Source organism: Notolepis coatsorum (genome assembly GCF_963971535.1).
Source record: "Notolepis coatsorum genome assembly, chromosome: 8".
NCBI classification, from domain to species: domain Eukaryota; kingdom Metazoa; phylum Chordata; class Actinopteri; order Aulopiformes; family Paralepididae; genus Notolepis; species Notolepis coatsorum.
In genome coordinates, this window is record NC_140172.1 from 85,560,547 (window position 1) to 85,582,812 (window position 22,266).

The following is a 22,266-nucleotide window of genomic DNA, read 5'->3' on the forward strand; positions in this document are numbered from 1 at the left end:
ACATGAGCCTCACAGAATGAGAGAGAGAGAGAGGAGAAACATAATTATTTCCGGAAGAAGGAATAGGAGCTGGATTCCATATGTAGCTTTCTTGCTAGCACAGGGGATAGAGCAACAACACATAGAGGGAGCGTGTGTGTGAGAGAGAGAGAGAGAAGAGAGAGAGAGAGAGAGAGAGAGAGAGAGAGAGAGAGAGAGAGAGAGAGAGAGAGAGGGGGGAAAGAGAAGGAGATAAGAGAGAAAGATAGAGCTAGAAGGAGAGTACGAAAAATACAGACAAATAGATAAATGTGTGTGGAAGAGGGGCAAGAATATGCTGGGCAAGGATTATATGTTGGCAATCGTCATTGTCAAGTGCGGAGGTAAGCACACACACACACACACACACACACACACACACACACACACACACACACACACACACACACACACACACACACACACACACACACACACACACACACACACACACACACACACACACACACACACACACACACACACACACACACACACACACACACACACACACACACACTCTGTAGAGGTAACACATGGTCTACACACTGCAGAAATCACACAAACTCACATTACATACACACTATGTAGAAGTAACACATGGAAGTGTCTGTAACATAGTTATTACAGAGCTTGTATTATCTATTTTCAAACTTTTGCATGTTTTATGGTAAAAAAATCATCTAGTTACAGCTGTGTCATTCAGTGGCATGGCTCAGTTAGCCTCAAACAGGCAGCTTTGGCTGTCTCTTTAAATAAGTTAAATTGAACCTTTATTAATCCCCTTGGGGAAATTTGTTCTCTGCATTTGACCCATCCTAACTATTTAGGAGCAGTGGGCAGCCACACAGTGCGCTGCCTGGGGACCAACTCCAGTTGTAATGCCAGTACCTTGGTCAAGGGTAATGGCACTAGGAAACCTAGCATGCATGTCTTTTGGTGTGGGAGGAAACCAGAGTACCTGGAGGAGCCCCCACACAAACACTGGGAGAACATGCATACCTGGAGGAGCCCCCACACAAACACTGGGAGAACATGCAAACTCCACACAGGAGGAAACCAGAGTACCTGGAGGAACCCCCACACAGGCACACAAACACTGGGAGAACATGCGTACCTGGAGGAACCCCCACACAAACACTGGGAGAACATGAGTACCTGGAGGCAGTGTTGCGTTCCTCATATCAACACGGATTGCACGCACGCTAATGCCGCCACGTGCACGCGCGCTCCCGGCGCGTGCACGCACTCCCGCGCATGCGCATAAATGTTCCCTCGCTTAAGCACAGACTAAAGACGATGCCTAATTGCCTCTACGAATGGAATGTAACACATTTCATTCACAAGTTAGGTGTGAATGTATCTGAGAACGTATTTAACACACCTGACGACCGGCACTATTGATATGCAAAGTAGCCCAGGTGGGTACTTATAGCGAGTTGGCGAGTGCAGCGCATTCCTGTGCACGCGCGTGCCGTGCACATCCGTGCGTGTACGTGCACACGCTTCTGCTCACAAAACGTTGGCTGCACTGCGTGCAACCCTGTCCCATGAAGAACGCATCACTGCCTGGAGGAGCCCCTGCACAAACACTGGGAGAACATGAGTACCTGGAGGAACCCCCACACAAACACTGGGAGAACATGAGTACCTGGAGGAGCCCCCGCACAAACACTGGGAGAACATGAGTACCTGGAGGAACCCCCACACAAACACTGGGAGAACATGCGTACCTGGAGGAACCCCCACACAAACACTGGGAGAACATGAGTACCTGGAGGAACCCCCACACAAACACTGGGAGAACATGAGTACCTGGAGGAGCCCCCACACAAACACTGGGAGAATATGAGTACCTGGAGGAGCCCCCACACAAACACTAAGAGAACATGAGTACCTGGAGGAACCCCCACACAAACACTGGGAGAACATGAGTACCTAGAGGAGCCCCCACACAAACACTGGGAGAACATGAGTACCTGGAGGAACCCCCACACAAACACTGGGAGAACATTCGTACCTGGAGAAACCCCCACACAAACACTGGGAGAATATGAGTACCTGGAGGAACCCCCACACAAACACTGGGAGAACATGCAAACTCCACATAGGAGGAAACCAGAGTACCTGGAGGAGCCCCCACACAAACACTGGGAGAACATGCAGACTCCACACAGAAAGGCCCCGTGCTGAGGTTTGAACCCAGGTCCTTCTTGCTCTGAGGGAACAGTGCTAACCACTATGCCACCATGTCGATGAAAATCAGCTTCACTTCCCCTGTGCGGCTGTACTTCTTGGTTCACAAAATTCAGATCAAACTGTAAAACAGTTTGTCGTATATCTTATTTCTCACCTAAAATGTTGTCAGAAACATATTTTTGGAAAGAGAGAAAGAAATTAGTTTATGAGTGAGTGGACAAACAGAGATACGTGAGTCAGGAGTCAAACGAGAGTGTATTTTATCTTATTAGTCACTTTTTTATTGCTAGTGAAAAATAATAAACATCAATATGCCATGAGTAAACTATTGTGTTACATAGTGATGTAGATATAGACAGAAGAACAGGCTGGACAAAAAACTAGGCATTCTAGCAAGAAAGACTGGACTACAAATAAGGAATGTCAAGCAGTTCAAGTGATTACTGTTGGAGAGAATGGACCTCATTCACCAACATTGTTGTAAGTTTCCTCTTAAATAACCTAGTTGGAAGTTTGTAAGAGAAAACCTACAGTTACCCCCGGATTCATCAACGCGTGGAGAGGTTCTAACCTCTTAAGCCCGGAGCCTATTTTCTGAAAATCTGCCTAAAATACATACCTAAGTAAATGGAATATTGCTCCACTTCTACAAGGTCCATTTGCATATTCTTTGGACATCTATGGACCTCAGTGAATGGATTACCAGTGTCAGATATATTGTGTCTATTACTAGGCTTGCTTAAATTGTGATGAAACAAAGGAGAATATGAATTATGATTTTTCTTTGCATCTTTGACAGTGAATAACACCATGCTAATAATGACCAAACATGACATGAAAAATCTATGCTGTTGTGACATGGTTATGATGTTTATACTTGAATACGTTTGAAAATAAAAACGCTACTTTTATAGAACAATCTGGAGATATTGATTTATAACCAGATGTCATTTGCGGCCCGCCGACGGACCGCACGGGCGGAAGATGTTTTTAAATTGCCAAAATTATCGCAGCTGCGATCCCTTGAATGAAGTACGTCACTTATTCTCAAACTGGAAGCACGTTCTCGTACACCGCATTTACAGACACGCCCACCAGCTCCTTATAAGGCGAGGGCCATGTGCAAAACATAAGCGAGAAGCTCCCTGTATTCAACCGGTAACACGGATTATATTATTTGAATGACTTGTTTTATTAGATTTCAGATACTGTATGTGCTGCCCTATAGTAGAAAGTCATACTGTAGAACGTACAGTAAACATCTTAGCGTGACATCTTAAGGCTGCATAGAGTCGGGCGTACTGTGAGCGGACTAGACTCCGTGCGGCATGTCCGCAGTCATTTCATAGTCGAGGTTTCATAGTCAAGCATACCACCGCGTACCAATTTCCTACATTTCTCATGCCAGTTTACTACATTTAATGCAGGTTGATGTCAACCAACACGGCGAGTAGCCTTTTGTGGAACACCGGTGCGCAACGCGGACATCCGTGTGTTAAGGCCGGCACAGAGTTGGGCGTACTGTGAGCAGAATGGACTCTGTGTGGCATGTCCACAGTTGTTTGAGGTTTTCATAGTCAAGCCGAAGTGTACCACTGCGTACCAATTTCCTACATTTCTCATGCCAGTTTACTACATTTAATGCAGGTCGATGTCAACCAACACGCCGAGCAGCCTTTTGTGTGACGCGGATGTCCGTTTTGAGTCCGCGCGGACCTCTGTGGAGTCCGGTCCACTTACAGTATGCCCGACTCTGTGGCAGCCTTAAGATGTCATGCTAAGATGTGTACTGTACGTTCTACATTATGATTTACTACTATAGGGTAGCGCATACATTACATGCTTTTATCCAAAGCGACTTACAAGTTCTGTACGACAAGTCAGCAGGAAGGGTACAACTCGTTCAGTTGAGTAACAATGTTCATCAAACAGTGCTCAAACTTGGGTGCTGCAGTATTGAGTGCATAGACATAGGACATATTAGTATAGTAGGAGGAGTGCATGGTAGTATAGGAGAGTAAGAAGGTGGTGGGACGTTCGTTCCACCATTGTGGAGCGAGGACCGAGAATAGGCGGCTTCTCTTTGATGTCTGAGGCGGCCAGAGGATGTAGAGCGGAGGGGTCTTGACGGTGTGTAGTTAGAGACCATTGACCGGGAGCTGTTCCCTTCGACGTGCGATATGCCAGGTTGAGGACCTTGAAGCGGATTCGTGTGGCGATGGGGAACTAGTGCAGGTCCCTGAGAAGTGGGGTAACATGGGCTGATTTTGGTAGGTTGGAGATCAGACGGGTGGCTGCGTTCTGGATGAGTTGAAGAGGCTTGGTGGCGGTGGTCGGTAGACCAGCAAGCAGTGCATTGTCGTAATCGAGGCGAGACATGACATGTTGATTGGATGTTGAGAGTTGAGTGGCTTCTACAATATCTGCGATCTAATAAAACAAGTCATTAGAATAATATAAGCCTACTGTTCATTCATTACACACGTAGGCTATAGTACGCATACGCACGTGTGTGTGCGTGCGCTGAGGCAGGTGGCCAGGAGTGCGCAACAAGACGGTATAATATGGAATATTAATACAGTCTATTCCACTATAGCTATATATCCACAGAATTGCGTTTAGTTCTTATTTATTTATCCACTGTCATTTGCAGTGTTGGTGTAGTGCTTTTATTTATTTCACGATCACAATGCCTCTTGAGGCATGACTGTAAATGTAAAACGTAATTTTTCTCTCTCTGTCTCCTCTCTTCTCTCCCCCCCCTCTCTCTATCTTCCTAGACAACATCTGGAATGACCAGAGCCTGGAGCTGGACTCTGACCCCCCCCCCCTCTCTCTCTATCTTCCTAGACAACATCTGGAATGACCAGAGCCTGGAGCTGGACTCTGACCTTCTCCTCTCTCTCTCTCTCTCTCCTCTCTCTTCCCCCCCATCTCTCTCTATCTTCCTAGACAACATCTGGAATGACCAGAGCCTGGAGCTGGACTCTGACCTTCCGTCCGGCTGGCGGACAATCCGTGACACGGCAGGAACGTACTACTGGCATGTCCCGACGGGTGCCACTCAATGGCAGCATCCGGCTTACGACGCTGACGACAGCAGTATCCATGGAGACGATGTCCAACCAGTCAGTGACGCCAAGGTCGGTCCCAGGATGAAAGAACGTTTTAGGCTTTAAGATTTTGATTGGACTTAAACATTTATTGGATTAGCAAGTTACTTTTATGTTGCAATAACTTCTCTGTATCTTGTTTAAATGTGTTTGGGGGAAATGTCTGGGCTGCAAATAGCCTATCACTCCCCCCACCCGAACAATTTGTATGGAAATAAATCAACATTGAACAACTTTGCAGCCAAGAGAGAACTTATAGGAGAACACCCAGCGGCCAAGTCTTACAATTAATTTCATATGTAGAGGTGCACATGCAGCCATGAGGTACTGCATATGCTCCTCTACATAGGAAATTAAGTGAAAGCAGCCACGCTGCTAGACTTGGCTGGAGGTAATAAAGGATCATCTTATCTTATCTTATCTTATCTTATCTTATCTTATCTTAAAGAGAGCCTTGAGGTAAGGAGAGCCTTGAGGTAAAGAGAGCCTTGAGGTAAAGAGAGATTCTGCTAGCATACGTCTTATGATCTCTACTTTTGTAAGTTCAGGGGGAAGTAATATTTGTAAGTAATTCTGGGACTAGTAATCTTCCTTCATATTTTTCTACAAAGTTCAAGTTTCAAGTTTTATTTGTCACATATAAAGTACATGTGAAATGCTAGGTCCAAACACAAATATACAACATACAAAATAAGTAAAAAATGCAAACAATGAGGTACAAAATGCAAATCTTTTTGTCATAAATAGATCAGAATATGGTGTAGTGTTAAACAGTGTTTAAAGTGTCTAAAGTGAATGTTAAAGGTGAGTGTTTAAAGTGAGTATGTGCAAGTGGATGTGTGTGCAATGAATGTAGATCGATGGGTAAAACTATAACATAGTTGTTGCATAGAGTCATTGAGCATCCTGATGGCCTGGGGATAGAAGCTCCTTTTGAGTCTCTCTCTACTGGCCATGAGACTCCGGTAGCGCTTGCCTGACCGCTGCAGTGCAAAGAGGCAGTTGTTGGGGTGGCTAGAGTCTTTGACTATTCTCTTAGCATTGGCCCTGCAACGGTAAATGTCCTGTAGAGTGCGGAGCCCACCTCCAAATGTCCGTTCGGCTGTTCGAGCCACTCTCCAGTCTGCTGCGGTCACGTTCGGTGCTATTCCCAAACCAGGAGGTGATTTTACCAGTCCGGATGCTCTCTATTGTGCATGAGTAGAAGTTCTGTTAAGCTGTAGCCTTATTTTCAGAAATTTTGCCTATAGGTACATGCCCAAGTAAATGGAAGACTGCTCCACTTCTACAAGGTCAATTTACATGTTCTTGGTATCTAGGAACATCTAGGGACCTGGGGGTATGGATTCCCAGCGTCAGAAATATTGTGTCTGTTACTAGGCTTGAGTAAATTGTGGAGTAAAAACGAATTATGATTTTTCTTGCATATTTGCCGGTGAATAACACCATGTTACAATTGGGCAACCACCAAGCTCGCTCACTGAGCTCATTCAACACCTTCTTGAGATCAAGTGTACAAGAAATCTAAGCAAATGAATAAAGAGAAGATGATTAAACAGAAGGAGTTGTAGATACAGTAATTATAATCCATTTGAATTATACATTGAAAATTGACCTTGACCTTGAAATCATATATCTGTGGATAGGGAAAAAGCTCCTCTTTCCAATGGCAGTGTTAAATCTGGATTTAGTCATTTCTTCGCGGTTCTACCATAAAAGATTTTTCCGATCAATTCTTATTTTGGGTAAATCTGAACTCATTCCCCGCCAACGTTTATATACGTTATTGGGCACCATCCTTTGAAAGCCAACCACGTATATATACGTTATTTGATAGTTTTTCCTTTTTTTCGTTATTTTTATTCATTATTCATCCGGGGACCTTGGTGTTACCATAGGGAATGAGTCTGAGATCGCCAAAGTGCAATACCGGCCGCATCCAGCTAGATGGCGGTATCGAGCACCCTTTGAAACCTTGTATCTTGGCCTGTGCAACGGTCAAATGTCACCGGTCTCACTTTTCTTTGTTGGGCGAATGGAGCGGTTATAACTATCGGATTGAAACGCGTCAAATGCTCCCGATGCATGATGTGTGGTGGATTATGTTGGTGACACGATCAACACCAATACTGGGACTTGCGATCAGATAATTGGGTCTTTTTGGGGTATATCCTAGTGAAGGTAAGGGCTATATGATATTGTTGTGGCTGAAGGTTGTTTAACACAGCAAGAGACGATATTTCCAATTGTAACAAGTAGGTAATTTATTTAGGAAAAAGAAGTTCCAACAGCAAAAGCTATGGTTCGAGCAGAGGATCACCACAGCTTGAACAAAAAACACTCTCACTCCCAATCCCTCTGCCTGTCCCCTCAATCCCCTCTCAGTCCTGCCCCCCCATGACAGATATGATGACGTATCATATCATGTCAGATCTGACATGACGTACATTAAGATGATACGTAGATTTAACATCGGAGAGAGATAAGAACATTAAGAACATGAAGAGAGATAAACAAGATATGATGTACACACACGATATGATGTAAAACATTTAAGAACATTGAAGAGAGAGTGAGATGTGTGTGTGTGTGTGTGTGTGTGTGTGTGTGTATGTGTGTGTGTGTCTGTGTGTGTGTGCGTCTGCGTACAGACGTATGTGTATTGTATGTGTGTATTGTGTCACAGGGAATGTGTGTGTGTGTGTGTGTCGGTGTGTATGTCTGTGTGTGTGTGTGTGTGTCTGTGTGACTGTGTGTGTCTGTGTGTCTGTGTGTGTGTGCTGTGTCTGTGTGTGTGTGCTGTGTATGTGTGTGTCCGTGTGTCTGTGTGTGTGTGCTGTGTCTGTGTGTGTGTGCTGTGTATGTGTGTGTCCGTGTGTCTGTGTGTGTGTGCTGTGCCTGTGTCTGTGTGTGTGTGCTGTGTATGTGTGTAAGAGAGAAAAGAACAAGATATGAAAGCGATACGATGTACGAGATTACCAGCACACAACGTGCCGTACTGAAATGTCCATCTGTCCAAGTTGTTTTAAGAACGTCAGCCAGACCGTCTTTCAGCACTGCTAGTTGACCTATATTAAACTAGTCCACCCCATACACATTTTCCCCAACATTCCCCCATTTGGGGCTATCCCTAGTCCCACCCAAATCATATAACCAAGAAAATGTGAACGTCTAACTAAACGAGAAACCATATTTATATAATAAAAGTTTAAATGGCTGATCTAAACAAGAAACCTAGCCATATAATAAATTTTAAATGTCTAACTAAACAAGAAACCTTACTTCATTCACTGGACCCCTAACGGACCAACAAAGGCTGACTACCGTTCTCACAATAAACACAAAACCGCTCAAAACAAGAGTAATAATAAAACATCAAAAAAAAATACCCCAATTTATAATCCTAACCTGACAGACAAATCCCCCCAACCTCCACCGCTTACCAAATGAGCCACAGTTCCGGCCGGAAACCGCGACTCTCATCAGGGAAAGGAGAAGTTGACCGTCAGAACTAAACATAGAACATCCCTCCCAAAAAAAATGACATTGTCTCTTCCATAACATTGAGTCCCAGTGTCCATCGCTCAGCCCCCCTTCCATGCCCACGCCATAGTCTCCTCACCGTATTGCCAAAAGTCACATTTTGCCAATACAGCAACCACCACGCCACACCTCCAGTCCTCGTAGAAGCATGTCCCCATGCCTGGACGGGAGGCGCTGGTACCGACCTCACCACGTGTCCCCCCATCTTCGACGGGAGGTGCCCATCTTGCCCACTGCGTTAGCCCCCCCCTTTGTCCCTCCAGTCCCCAGAACCGATCCCCAGACCACTTCTTCTCAATGCTTCCTCAGGCTCAGAACCGACACTCTGCCGATGCCCCTTCCCATTCCGGTTTGACCAGGACCACGAGTAAAATAAACAAAAAATAATAATAAAAAAATAAAAAATAATGCAATGATTTTCAATGGTTGCAATCTCTATGCCGAAGGATCATTAGAAAATCAGACTAAAATTCCTAGTTAAAGGAATACCAACAAAACTGCACTCAGACCATCCCCCGTCACTCTTAAAGGAAAGAACCAACAAAAAGAAAATGTCCCTACCTCACCATACCCCTAATCCTCTATCCCCTCGTCTCCCTCTAAGGCAGCATAAAGCTGAGGATATGGCCCGATTTGTGGCTCAATCTCTTTCTGTCCCACCATCAGCATTTGGCTCGTTACGTGTGAAGTTACCAGCCTACCCAAGAGAGGCATACCACAACAGAAAAGGAGAACCAATATCAACCCTGCCACCCCAATGGATATCCCCGTCTGCATCACTATGCTTCCCCACTGTCCCAATCTTTCCAACACCCCACTCCCCCACCATTCTTCATTCCGGCCAGAATTCCCCCTCAACTCCTCCCTCAAATCCTTCAGCTTAGCCATGGCCTCGGAGAACTTTCCCCCTGGCCCCACATTCGTCGGAATGAATGTGCAGCAGTACTGTCCAAACATGGAACAGACTCCACCCTTCTCCGCCATTAACCAGTTCAGAGCCTGTCTATTCTGCCACGCCACCGTACTGGTCGCGTGCATCTGGTCCCCCATTGCATCCAACGCCTCCTCGGTGTAGTTGAGATACCGCTGCTGATTGTAAAACAAATAGTTGATCCACCCGGTGTTCTTATTGACCGATATCCATGGCAGAATAGACTCAAACCCTGCCGCAATCTCATTCTTAGCCATGAACTCGGCTGGAATGCCCCTTGGCTGTCCTATGCTGTCCAGATACACCCTTGGGTCTGCCTTGTAGCTACGCTTCGTTCGAGAGATAGGAGACTCAGAAGGTCCTTCCGTCACTGATAATGGTAGGACCACCATTGGCATGATCGCCTGAACCCGGGCACATCTACCTGACCAATCTAAAGGAAGTGTATTCCTCAACCTCCTACCGCCGCAGAGCCAGTATTGGTCCGCCAGTGCCATATCCTGGACATGAAAAGGGCAAGCTACAGGCCGTGGGTTGGTATCCACTCCCTTTAACACGACCCCGTGTCCACACTTTCCTTCTTTCGTGCAGTTAGTCGTGATGCTCCAAATAGTAGTGCACCGCCCCTCTGCCACCTCCCCTACATCCCGGGTCCCCTCCTTCTGCAAGCACTCGAAATCCTTGGTCAGCCATAGTTTGACACCTCTGGGTATTGGCAACCCCGTCGCTACCCCCTGCACACGTACATCCAATTTCCTACAACGTTCCCGCATAGTGACATCCTTGAAATCCGTGACGTTTCCTGCCGCCTTAAAACGACTAGAGCCGAGAAACCCCAAACACTCTGCCTCGCACCAAGGGCGACTATTATGGGGCCCCTCCCATGCCTCTGCGTCCCTGTCACACTGAGCCCAACTGAACTTCGTGCCCTTCACCAGCAGCCTATCCGGACGTGCCTTGGAGCAGACATAACAATCCTCTATCTGATTCTGCGCGCTCGTGTACTGGACCCACTTAAACCACTCATTCCCTAAAGCCGCCCTATACATCGGGTCAGCCTCCGGGTCTTCCTCGTCATAGTCATAGTCGCCCCCATCTTGTTCCCCGGAAGGAAGCAAACCCCTCAACCTGGCCCAGAGTGAGCCCACTGAGTCCCTCAACGTTCCGGCTGTCCTCTGGAACATATCCTGTCCCCCCACCTCTTCCGACTCAGTGTCCTTGACCTCCCTTTTTCCCCTCACCCCTGTCCCCTGTGATTGGTTCGGGACAGGCTCAACTCTCCTATCTACCCCCACAACCCGATCCTCGTTAGTATAATGGTAAGTATCCCCGCCTGTAACGGGGGAATGGTCAAAATCAAAAACATGCCCTTGCGGTCCTACGGGAAACACCCCTTTTGGTTGTAGTCTTATCTTCTCCCCCCCTTCCTCGATGGAGGGAAGAGGGGGCGCCTGATTCTGAGCCTGGTCATGAAACCCTGCTGGTACTTGAGCCTGAGCGGGACCCCGTGGGACTCCTACCCACTCAAACCCGTCATCCTCAAGGACGGGTCGACCGTGACGGTTCTTAATGACGTCGTTGTGCCCGGCCGACCGTCCGCACACTGCTGCCAACATCTGCGGGAGCATCAGCAGGCACTGCACCTTCCAGTTGCCGTCTCGGACCCTCCATGTCGGGTTCTGCATAACTGCGATCGATTGTATCCCCCAAGAGATCGCCGCTGGCCTTTATGCAGTGATTGAAGTGGAACCAGGTCGCTGATCCTTTGACTTGGACTGCCGTTCCAGTCGATCGGATCACCTCGTACGGGCCCTCTCTCCGGGGTGATGACCACTTTCTCTTGTGGACCTTTACGAAGACCAAGTCCCCAGGGATCAGTCTCGGTTTGGTGGCTTCCTTCTCCGCATCCTTCACCCCCTTTCTCTCCTTTCTCTGCTCCTGTCGAAACACAGCTTCATGTATTTTAGTCACTTGCTGAAGATATTTTTTCAGATCTTGCTCAAAAATATCTAATGCCGGGCCCCTAGCCAGGTGTCTAAATGGCGGTGCTGGCATGCTGCGGCCTGTAAGCATTTCATGCGGTGTTAGCTGTGTTTGGCGGTTTACGCTGCTTCTAATAGCCATCAGAGCAAGTGGCAAAGCATCAATCCAGTTAAGCTTAGTTTGCATACAGATTTTCAACAGTTTGTTTTTAATGACCAGATTGGCCCTTTCCACCTTCCCCTGCGACCCGGGACTATAGACACAGGAAAGGCGCTGTCTTATACCTAATTTCTGCATCAGCCCTTTAACCACCTTGTCGATGAACTCGCGGCCATTATCGCTTTGTAATATCGTGGGAATTCCAAATCTCGGAATGACCTCGCGACACAGGAACTTGATCACTGTGTCCGCGTTCTTGTGTTTAGATGGAATGGCCTCAATCCAGCGACTAAAGCAGTCCTCTACTACCAGGAGGTATCGTTTGCCCTGCACTGGCGTTATCATGTCTGTATAGTCCATAATCAGATGTCTGAATGGTCCCTCAGGGAGGGGTGTGTAAGCCGCCACTGTCGGTACTCCTTTGCGCACATTGCCCTGTAAGCATGTTAAACACCTGGCTAGTGTAACGTCAATTTGTGCCTGAAGCTTTGGGGACCAAAATCCCATTTTCGTGATTCGTTTCAGGGTCTCTGCTCTTCCACAGTGATCAACACCATGAGCCTCAGGTATCACTAAGGACAGAAGATCGATGGAGGCGACTATCAAACCGTTATGACTCCTCCACAGACCATCTGCCCCCCTTACAGCCCCCCTCTCCGTCCACGACTGTTTCTCGGCCTGCGTGGCTGAGTCCTGAAGATCACTCAAATTATCCTCAGTTACCTCAGTCGTCAGTTCGGCCGCAAACATCAGAACAGCCGTGGACGGCACCGCAGCCGCCGCCTTCGCGGCCTCGTCCGCCGCGTTGTTTCCCGTCGTCACAAAGGACAGGTCTTTTCTGTGTGCCTGGCACTTTACGATAGCAATGCTTTTGGGCAACTTTACAGCCTGAATAAGCGCCACAACCTGCTTGTGGTGAAGGATCGGTGAGCCGTCCGATTACTTAAAGCCTCTTGCCTTCCAAATGGCCGCGAATAGGTGGCATACGCCATGCGCATACGCAGAGTCTGTAAAGATGTTAACCGTGCGATCTTTAGCTATTATGCATGCTTCTGTTAGTGCTATTAGTTCTGCAAGCTGGGCCGAACATGGTTGCATGCATTGTCCGGCCTTTCTTGTTAGTGTTTCTCCGTTAGGTTTGCACTGTACGACGGCGTATCCTGACCTTAAATTTTCCCCCTCCCGATAGCAGGACCCATCCACAAAAAGTGAGAGTTCTGCTATCGCGAGCGGGTCGACTCCCAAATCAGGACGGAGTTTCACGAAAGCCTGTACCTCCACCTCACACTCATGCGGTTGACCCTCGCTCGGGAGTGGTACCAGATCCGCCGGGTTACTGCCGTGGCATGTTTTTATCGTAACGTCCGAGTACTGCAGGAGCCTCATGTAAGCCTGTTGCCGTTGGCTGGTCAGAACAAATTTGCCTCTTTCAATCAAGTTTGCCAATTTGTGATGTGTCCAAATGCAAATGTCATATCCCATTGTCACGGCCGTTGCCTTCTCATACATCAAATGTGCTGCGGCCAGGGCCTGATAACAAGGTGGCAGACCCTGCTCCACCGGCGAAAGAGCTCTAGAGTAATATGCTATCGGTTGTTTTTTCCCACTCCCCCCCTGTGTTTGAGTCAGGACAGCTGTCGCATGCTGCGCTCTATGTGAGACGAATAGGTGGAAACACTTCTCATAATCCGGCAGCGCCAGGGCAGGGGCCTGTAACAACAGACGCTTAATGTTTATGAACGCGTCCTCCCCCTCCTCGGTCCATGTCAAGGGAGCGCGAAGCTTGTCTGTACCCGCCTCTTTTATCATCATCCTCAACGGCGCTGTCGCTATCGTATAGTCCTCCACCCACTCAGAGCTGTACCCAGTCATCCCTAAAAACGTCATCATCTGTCGGACCGTCAATGGCCTAGGTGCCTTGGATACAGCTTCGAGTTGCGTGGGTGAGATGTTTTTTATGCCCTTTTGAATGACGCGAGACAAGTACTCAACTTTTGGCTGGCAGTACTGCAGTTTTGAACGGGATGCCTTGTGGCCTCCCACGGCTAATCCACTCAAAACTTTGATGGAGTCCTCATGGCACTGCTGACGTGTATCCGAGCAGATTAGAATGTCATCTGCATACAGTAAAACCGTGCTGAGTAGTGTGTCGCACACTCCTTGCAAGTCTTCCTTGAGCGCCTTCGAGAAGTAATGTGGCGAGTGCGCGAACCCTTGTGGCAACCGGGTGTAAGAGTATTGTTTCCCCCTGTGGGTAAAAGCAAACAGATACTGAGACTCTTTTTCCAATGGAACACTGAAGAATGCCTGCGTGAGATCAATGACCGTATAGTACTGCGAGCTACTCGGGATGTTTGTCAGGAGGGTGTGTGGATTAGCGACTTCCACCTCTGGTCCAGACACCACGTCGTTCACCGCCCTCAAATCGTGTACCAGTCTGTACCTAGCCCTGTCCGCCTTTAGCACTGGGTGGATAGGTGTATTACATCTGGATTTGAAAGGGACGAGCACTCCCCCCTTTAACAGTCCCTCAATCTGATGTGATATAGCTTCCTCCGACTCTGGCTTCATTGTATACTGTCTGATAAAGGGTGGTCTACAACCCTTCTTTAACCTGACCTTCACTGGCTGTGCCGACAATATTAGACCCACATCTGTGTCGTGTTTTGACCACAACCGTTCCGGGGTGCGCGCCAACATGTCCTGTTCCAGCAAAGCATCCGCCTCTGGAATAACGCAAGGGTCTCCTGGTAATCTGATTACTTGCGGTTTTGCCAAAACTGAAAAGGAAATCATTATTTTTATGAAACTCCCATCTGCGCTGTTCCAAATTAGCGGAGATTCCGTGGAGACCCACCTTTGAGTCTCGGATTCCTGTATCATTGAACCTAGATGTTCGGATTCGTAACCAGGATTTATTCTCAGAGTGATGTGTGGGGCGGCGTCTCTTAGTCTATGTTGTTCCCGTAGATACTTACCCGTGTTAACCCTCAACGCCGCGCCCTGTCTCCCTACAATTATCGTAGATGAGTCAATCTGCACCTGCTCGGGCTGTCCCTGCAACCATGCCTTGTTCCTAACTAGGTCACTATTCGTCAAATATTGTAGTGTGCAATGTGCCTCCATGTTTGTTTGTCTAGACTGAGGCAGTTGGGTTTTCAGAAATGGCTCCCAGGGGGCACAGACCCTTTGCAGCTCTGCATCTATGTTGCCCAGCCAGAACACAGTGGCCTCTTTCTCCCCCGTCCCTTGTAGCATCATTTGGTACACGTCTTGTTCAATTTGAATCCCCTCAGGCGTACATAGGATTTTACAGCCTAGTTTACACATTGCATCTCGTCCCAAGAGATTGCGCGGGGTGCTGTCCGAAATTAATACAGGTATTGTTATGGTCTTGTTGTTATACGTCATAGAGATTGGATCTGATGTGGGTATTAATTGTGTTTTTCCCGAGAATCCGACCGTCCGAACATACTGTCCAGACTGGGGTAAGTGAGCGGCGTATTTTTGCTTTATGCAGGAAAAACCTGCTCCAGTGTCTGCCATCATCTCTGTTAATTTGCCCTCCACTAGGACCTGCAGAATAGGTTCTTGCTCAGCTCCCTTGGAAACCACAATCATTTGATTTCCCCCCGTCGCATTCTCTGGGCACCCCTAGTGATTACCCCCCTGGTTTCGGGGCCCTCCTGTCTCCCCCTGGTCGTGGGGCCCTTGTGACTCCCCCTGGCGCACGGGTCTTCCATACTCCGAGCCGGGACGGTATGGTTGCCTACATCTCATTTCCCTGTGTCCCTGCATGCCGCAGTTCCAACAGTGGAAACGGGGAAACTGTTGTTCGTTCCCCGGTCCCTGTGTAAACCGTGGGCCTGATTGCCCATTCCCTGCCTGCCGCCTGGACGCCTGGTTCTGTGAACTATAGCCATAGCTTCTCACTACCTGAGGTGCAGGCGGGGGTCCCTGGTCCTGCATGGGTGGAGAGGTAGCAGATGACACCATTACTGCCTGCAACCTCCTTTGGGGCTGCAGTTGTTGCTGAGTTAACTTCCTTGCGTCATTTCTATCCTGATCCCTGACTTTCTGCTCCTGAGCCCTTTGCTTCTCCACACTATGTGTTACATGTGCACAGAACAAAGGATAAGTCATGTCCATTAACCCCACCATGTCTTCCAGTCTATTCTTAACCACCTCTGGAAGCCCTCTCATCACACTTTCTCTAAACATCGCTCTCTGCAACGGGTCAATTTCTGGGTTGTGTCCTAGCTCACCTCTCCACTCCTTCAGTACTTTGTTCACATAGGCGCCAGGCCCTTCCGTCTCCATTATGGGGTTGCCTGCCAGTTTTGCCGGATTAATACGTGATGGATATTGATTCCTGAGTTTGTACCACAACGCCGCTCTATGCGCGTTGAATATGTCTCCATCATGGGCCTGCGTGTCGCATGCCACTCGCATCGATGTATCACCCATGATGTCCCGGCAGGCACCAACTCCTAGCAAACGCGTCAACAGGGATTTGACGTCACCCACTGCTAGCAGAAAAGATGACGTATTTTCCTCAAACTGCGTGATCCACCTGGAGGCTCCTTCTGAAAGGTCCGGTAGTCTTACTATTAAACCATCGATGTCTAGAGGTGACCATGGCATGTGAAAGATATCGTTCCCCTTTATTAGCAGGGGAAACTGGCCTGTGCTTGTCACACTTCCCACGAATGTAGGGGCGAAAGTCAGGGTTCCTGTAATGTTTCCTTTCTCCTGTCCTGGTTTTGTGTCATTCTCATCTTCCTCCTCATTCAACAGTTTAGTGTGGCCACACGCTCCGTGTTTCTCTGATGTCTGCTGTGCCACACTCTGACGGGGCTCTTCCTCTATCTTCCTCCCGACTCCCTCCCTCTGCCTGCCCAGGTTCTCTACCTCCTCTTCCTCTGCAGTATACAACTTCCGACGTACTGTCTCGCCATATGCCGCCAGGGCTTTCGGATAGAGATCCTGCAGGGTCAGTTTGGGGGGGGTATCTCGCCTAAGGGAGGTCTCTGATCTAGCGGAGGTTTCTGACCTAGCGGGGGTTTCTGACCTAGCGGGGGTCCCTAATTCCGTCTCCTCATATTCTCCTCTTATTGTCACAGTGCCCACCGGCAATTGCGTGACATAAGGTGGGGATGTTGGTTTCCCTATATCCGTCTCTCTCTGATTTAGCGCTAAAGCTTCCTGCCTGTATGCTCTCCCCTTCTGGGCGTAGAGCTTCATTACCCCCAACTCTTCTGTCCTCTTTTTCAACCTCTTTTTGCTGCTGTCACCTGGCTTGTGGTTACGAATCATTACATTCATCTCTTCGCATATGTCGAGATCAAAAGTACCTCCGGAAGGCCATTTTGTGTCCCCGGCCTTTGTACGCCTCTGCCAACGGACACCAACCTTGAGAATTAGGTTCTTTATCAGCGGGTTCCGGTCTAACAGTATGTCCTCTGCTGTATGCATCGTTGTTTAGTGTGTATATGTGTTTATTGTGTTGTGTGTGTGTGTGTGTGGTTGTACTTCAGCTACTACTACTCTACAACTACCACTCCAGGACACAGTTAACCTAGATCTACTACTCTACAACTACCACTCCAGGACACAGTTAACCTAGATATACTACTCTACAACTACCACTCCAGGACACAGTTAACCTAGATATACTACTCTACAACTACCACTCCAGGACACAGTTAACCTAGATATACTACTCTACAACTACCCCAGGACACAGTTAACCTAGATCTACCACTACAACGCTACTACAACTCGGTGTGTGTGTATGTGTGTGACTGTGTGTGTGTGTGTGTGTGTGTGTGTGTGTATGTCGGTGTGTGTGTCTGTGTGTGTGTGTGTGTGTATGTGTGTATGTCGGTGTGTGTGTGTGTGTGACTGTGTGTGTGTGTGTGTGTGTGTGACTGTGTGTGTGTGCGTCACAACCCGCTGTCTACCGGGACACAGGAATGTGTGTGTGCGTGTATGTGTCGGTGTGTGTGTGTCGGTGTGTGTGTGTGTTTGTGTGTGATTGTGTGTGTGTGTGTGTGTGACTGTGTGTGTCTTTGTGTGACTGTGTGTGTGTGTGTCTGTGTGTGTGTCGGTGTGTGTGTGTGTTTGTGTGTGATTGTGTGTGTGTGTGTGTGTGACTGTGTGTGTCTTTGTGTGACTGTGTGTGTGTGTGTGTGTGACTGTGTGTGTGTGCGTCACAACCCGCTGTCTACCGGGACACAGGAATGTGTGTGTGTGTGTGTGTGTCGGTGTGTGTGTGTGTGTGTGACTGTGTGTGTGTGCGTGTGTGTGACTGTGTGTGTGTGTGTGTGTGTGTGGTTGTGTGTGTGTGTGTGTGTGTGTGACTGTGTGTGTGTGTTTGTGTGTGTGTGTGTGTGTGACTGACTGTGTGTGTGTGTGTGTGTGTGTGTGTGTGTGTGTGTGTGTGTGTGTATGTATGTCTACCCCCAGGGGTCAGCAAACCCAAGAGAGAGAGAGAGAGAGAGAGAGAGAGAGAGAGAGAGAGAGAGAGAGAGAGAGAGAGAGAGAGAGAGAGAGAGAGAGAGAGAGAGAGAGAGAGAGAGAGAGAGAGAGAGAGAGATGGCTGTGAATGAATTGAAGGAGAAGGGAAGAAGGGCTTTTTATGCCATCAAAAGGAAAATTCCAATTGACATCCCAATTAGGACCTGGCTCAAAGCCCTTCAGAGCCAAGAGATGAACCCAGATAAGAGTCCCCTCTGCCAGCTAGTCAGAAATCTCTGCCCACAAATGCCTCAGGACAGATACCAAAAAATCTGGCCCAACCAAATAACCTCAAAACAAAAAGAAAACTATATAGAATATTGGAACAAATCAACCAAATCTCAAAGTAAATTAGAATTCTATTTGACCCTAAACAGAGAGTACACGGTGGCAGAATACCTGACCACTGTGAATGATATAAAATTAAGAAAGACATTGACACGGTACAGACTGAGTGGACATAGTCTAGCCATAGAAACAGGCCGTCACAGGCAGAACTGGCTGCCCAGAGAGGCCAGGCTGTGTTCACTTTGTCATCAGGGGGATGTTGAGACAGAACCTCACTTCCTACTATACTGTGAGAAATACAAGGATCTAAGAGAAGTTTTCTTTTATAAAATAAATAAAATTGATCCACAGTTTATCCATCTCCCTGATAATCAAAAGCTGTTATATATATGTGGGGAGAAAAGTCAGTGTACAGTATTAGCTGCAAAATATGTAGATGGTTGTCATACAATAAGAGAACAAGCCCTGTAAATACATGTATCTGGGTGGCTACATCTGTAAAATGACTACCCGATTGAATGATTATTTTGTAATTTAATATGTTTCTGTTGATTGTTTACTTATTGCTAATATATGTATGTATTATTGCTTAATAATATATATGTTATTGTTTGTATATTGGACTTGATTTGGCAATAAGTATGTTGATATTTCATGCCAATAAAGCCTATTTGAATTGAATTGAATTGAATTGAGAGAGAGAGAAAAGAGAGAGAGAGAGAGAGAGAGAGAGAGAGAGAGAGAGAGAGAGAGAGAGAGAGCTATCTCTCTTGGCTCAACGCCCAGACCTGCTGGCTCTACGCCCAGAATGAGTTATCTTCTACAGATGCACGAAAGAAAGAGAGAGAGAGAGAGAGAGAGAGAGAGAGAGAGAGAGAGAGCTATCTCTCTTGGCTCAACGCCCAGACCTGCTGGCTCTACGCCCAGAATGAGTTATCTTCTACAGATGTGCAGAAAGAGAGAGAGAGAGAGAGAGTCGGGGAGAGGTTGAAGAGATGGAGAAATTTGACCAGAGGTCGAAAACATGCAATTAAAATTGATTAGTGGCGCACTTATAGCTTGTTAAAAGAGGAATCGCCCCAGTGTAAACACCTCACCAGTCGTGTTCGTTTTAGCCGTCCATCCAGACCTCGTCAACACAGTCAGCTCAACTTTTTCCTCCCGCAGAAACTCTGACGGATATTTATAATAACAAGCCCAACGCTTACCTTTTTGTCGACAACCGGCAGAATTTCTACGGGAGAGGCCGGAGCTGGCCGTGTGAGGGGGCCCCGGCAGGGCGGGTCTACAGGTCAAGGGTCACCAAATGTTGTGGCTGAAGGTTGTTTAACACAGCAAGAGACGATATTTCCAATTGTAACAAGTAGGTAATTTATTTAGGAAAAAGAAGTTCCAACAGCAAAAGCTATGGTTCGAGCAGAGGATCACCACAGCTTGAACAAAAAACACTCTCACTCCCAATCCCTCTGCCTGTCCCCTCAATCCCCTCTCAGTCCTGCCCCCCCATGACAGATATGATGACGTATCATATCATGTCAGATCTGACATGACGTACATTAAGATGATACGTAGATTTAACATCGGAGAGAGATAAGAACATTAAGAACATGAAGAGAGATAAACAAGATATGATGTACACACACGATATGATGTAAAACATTTAAGAACATTGAAGAGAGAGTGAGATGTGTGTGTGTGTGTGTGTGTGTATGTGTGTGTGTCTGTGTGTGTGTGCGTCTGCGTACAGACATATGTGTATTGTATGTGTGTATTGTGTCACAGGGAATGTGTGTGTGTGTGTGTGTGTCGGTGTGTATGTCTGTGTGTGTGTGTGTGTGTGTCTGTGTGACTGTGTGTGTCTGTGTGTCTGTGTGTGTGTGCTGTGTCTGTGTGTGTGTGCTGTGTATGTGTGTGTCCGTGTGTCTGTGTGTGTGTGCTGTGTCTGTGTGTGTGTGCTGTGTATGTGTGTGTCCGTGTGTCTGTGTGTGTGTGCTGTGCCTGTGTCTGTGTGTGTGTGCTGTGTATGTGTGTAAGAGAGAAAAGAACAAGATATGAAAGCGATACGATGTACAAGATTACCAGCACACAACGTGCCGTACTGAAATGTCCATCTGTCCAAGTTGTTTTAAGAACGTCAGCCAGACCGTCTTTCAGCACTGCTAGTTGACCTATATTAAACTAGTCCACCCCATACACATTTTCCCCAACAATATCAATCCTGCGTTGATCCAACCATGTCTTCACCCCGATCGCAACATATGTGTGTAACGTTACCCAGAGGGGAGCGTCAAAATATTAAAAAAATATATTATAATCTTTTTTTTTATATATATTTTTTTCTTGCCCCAGTTTCGGCACCCCCCTCTATATCTGCAACCATTATTTTTACATAAAAAAAAATTCTAACATAAGGGAAAATGAGCCAAAAATCTAAAACGGTCGGTCTGAGCCTCAGCTTTAGGTGTTCACAGTCAGAACATGCTAGAGCGCTGTGCATTGATGGGTATTGGTCAAGTGTTAGAATAGAATTGAGCGTCGAGGGCGGCTAGGTGGCGCAGCGGACATTGCGCTCGTCACCAACGCAAGATACACCGGGTTCTAATCCGGCTGTCGGCATTGCCTCCGGCTTGGGCCGGCCGTCATACTAACTCAATTGGCAGAGTTAGCGGGTGGGTAGTCGATGGGTGGTAATCTGGACGTTGAAAACAGCGACTCCTACAGGTCGGTTGGGGCGCCTGCACAGCAGAGACAGGAAAATGGCGGGGGCAGTGTGAGCCTCCTACACGTTACTCCTCGCCAAAATGAGAGTCCGCGCTGGCAGGTGAAAAGATGTGACAGGCTGCCTCCACATGTATCGGAGGGGACATGTGACAGGCTTCTATCCTCCCTACAATTGGCCAGTGGGGGGGCACATGCGAGCAACGTTCAAGACAGGGGAGAATTGGCACGGCTAAATTGGGATGGGAGAACAATTTTAAAATGAGGAGAAAAAGTGGATAAAAAATAATATTTGAGCGTTGAGAAAAGAAAGACTAATGTTAGAGAACTATGAAGAGACAAAAGCCATCCGGGTCACAGTATAAAAAGAGAAGAAAAGAAGAAGAAGAGAAACGTGCCAAGGTAAAAGGTATGCAATTTTGTACAACTTCCAAGACCTGCCACACCAAGAGCTGATGAAGCAAGCAGAGGCACTTGGTACACACCTTAAACCATGGAGGGCAATCTGATTTGGATGAGAAGGAAAATGTACCTGGCTTGCCATCAAAGAGCATGACAACTCTTGAGTGTTGGAATTCATACACACAAAGCAGCTCACAGAAAATATATCCCAACTTGTGTATTGCTCTGCAGATCAGTGCAATGCTACCAGTAACAGTAGCTTCAGCCGAGAGGAGTTTTTCCAAATTTAAAACTCTTGAAAACATACCTGAGGTCAACCATGGCTCAAGAACCCTCAGTGGTCTGGCTGTAATCAGTATTAACCATGAGGTGGTGGTCAGATTTCATATGATG

The 22,266-nt window shown here is 47.3% G+C and overlaps 1 protein-coding gene across 1 annotated transcript in view; it reads left to right on the forward strand.

Moving 5' to 3' along the window:
• Positions 1-270: 270 nt before the first annotated feature.
• Positions 271-22,266, forward strand: part of apbb3 (amyloid beta (A4) precursor protein-binding, family B, member 3) — a gene marked incomplete at its 3' end in the record, with an annotated part of 196,485 nt that continues 174,489 nt past the window's right edge. The window contains exons 1-2 of the mRNA XM_084320466.1: positions 271-362; positions 5,170-5,360. Coding sequence (XP_084176592.1) covers positions 314-362; positions 5,170-5,360 — 240 coding nt within the window. The 5' untranslated portion in view covers positions 271-313. The remainder of the gene's footprint in view (positions 363-5,169; positions 5,361-22,266) is intronic.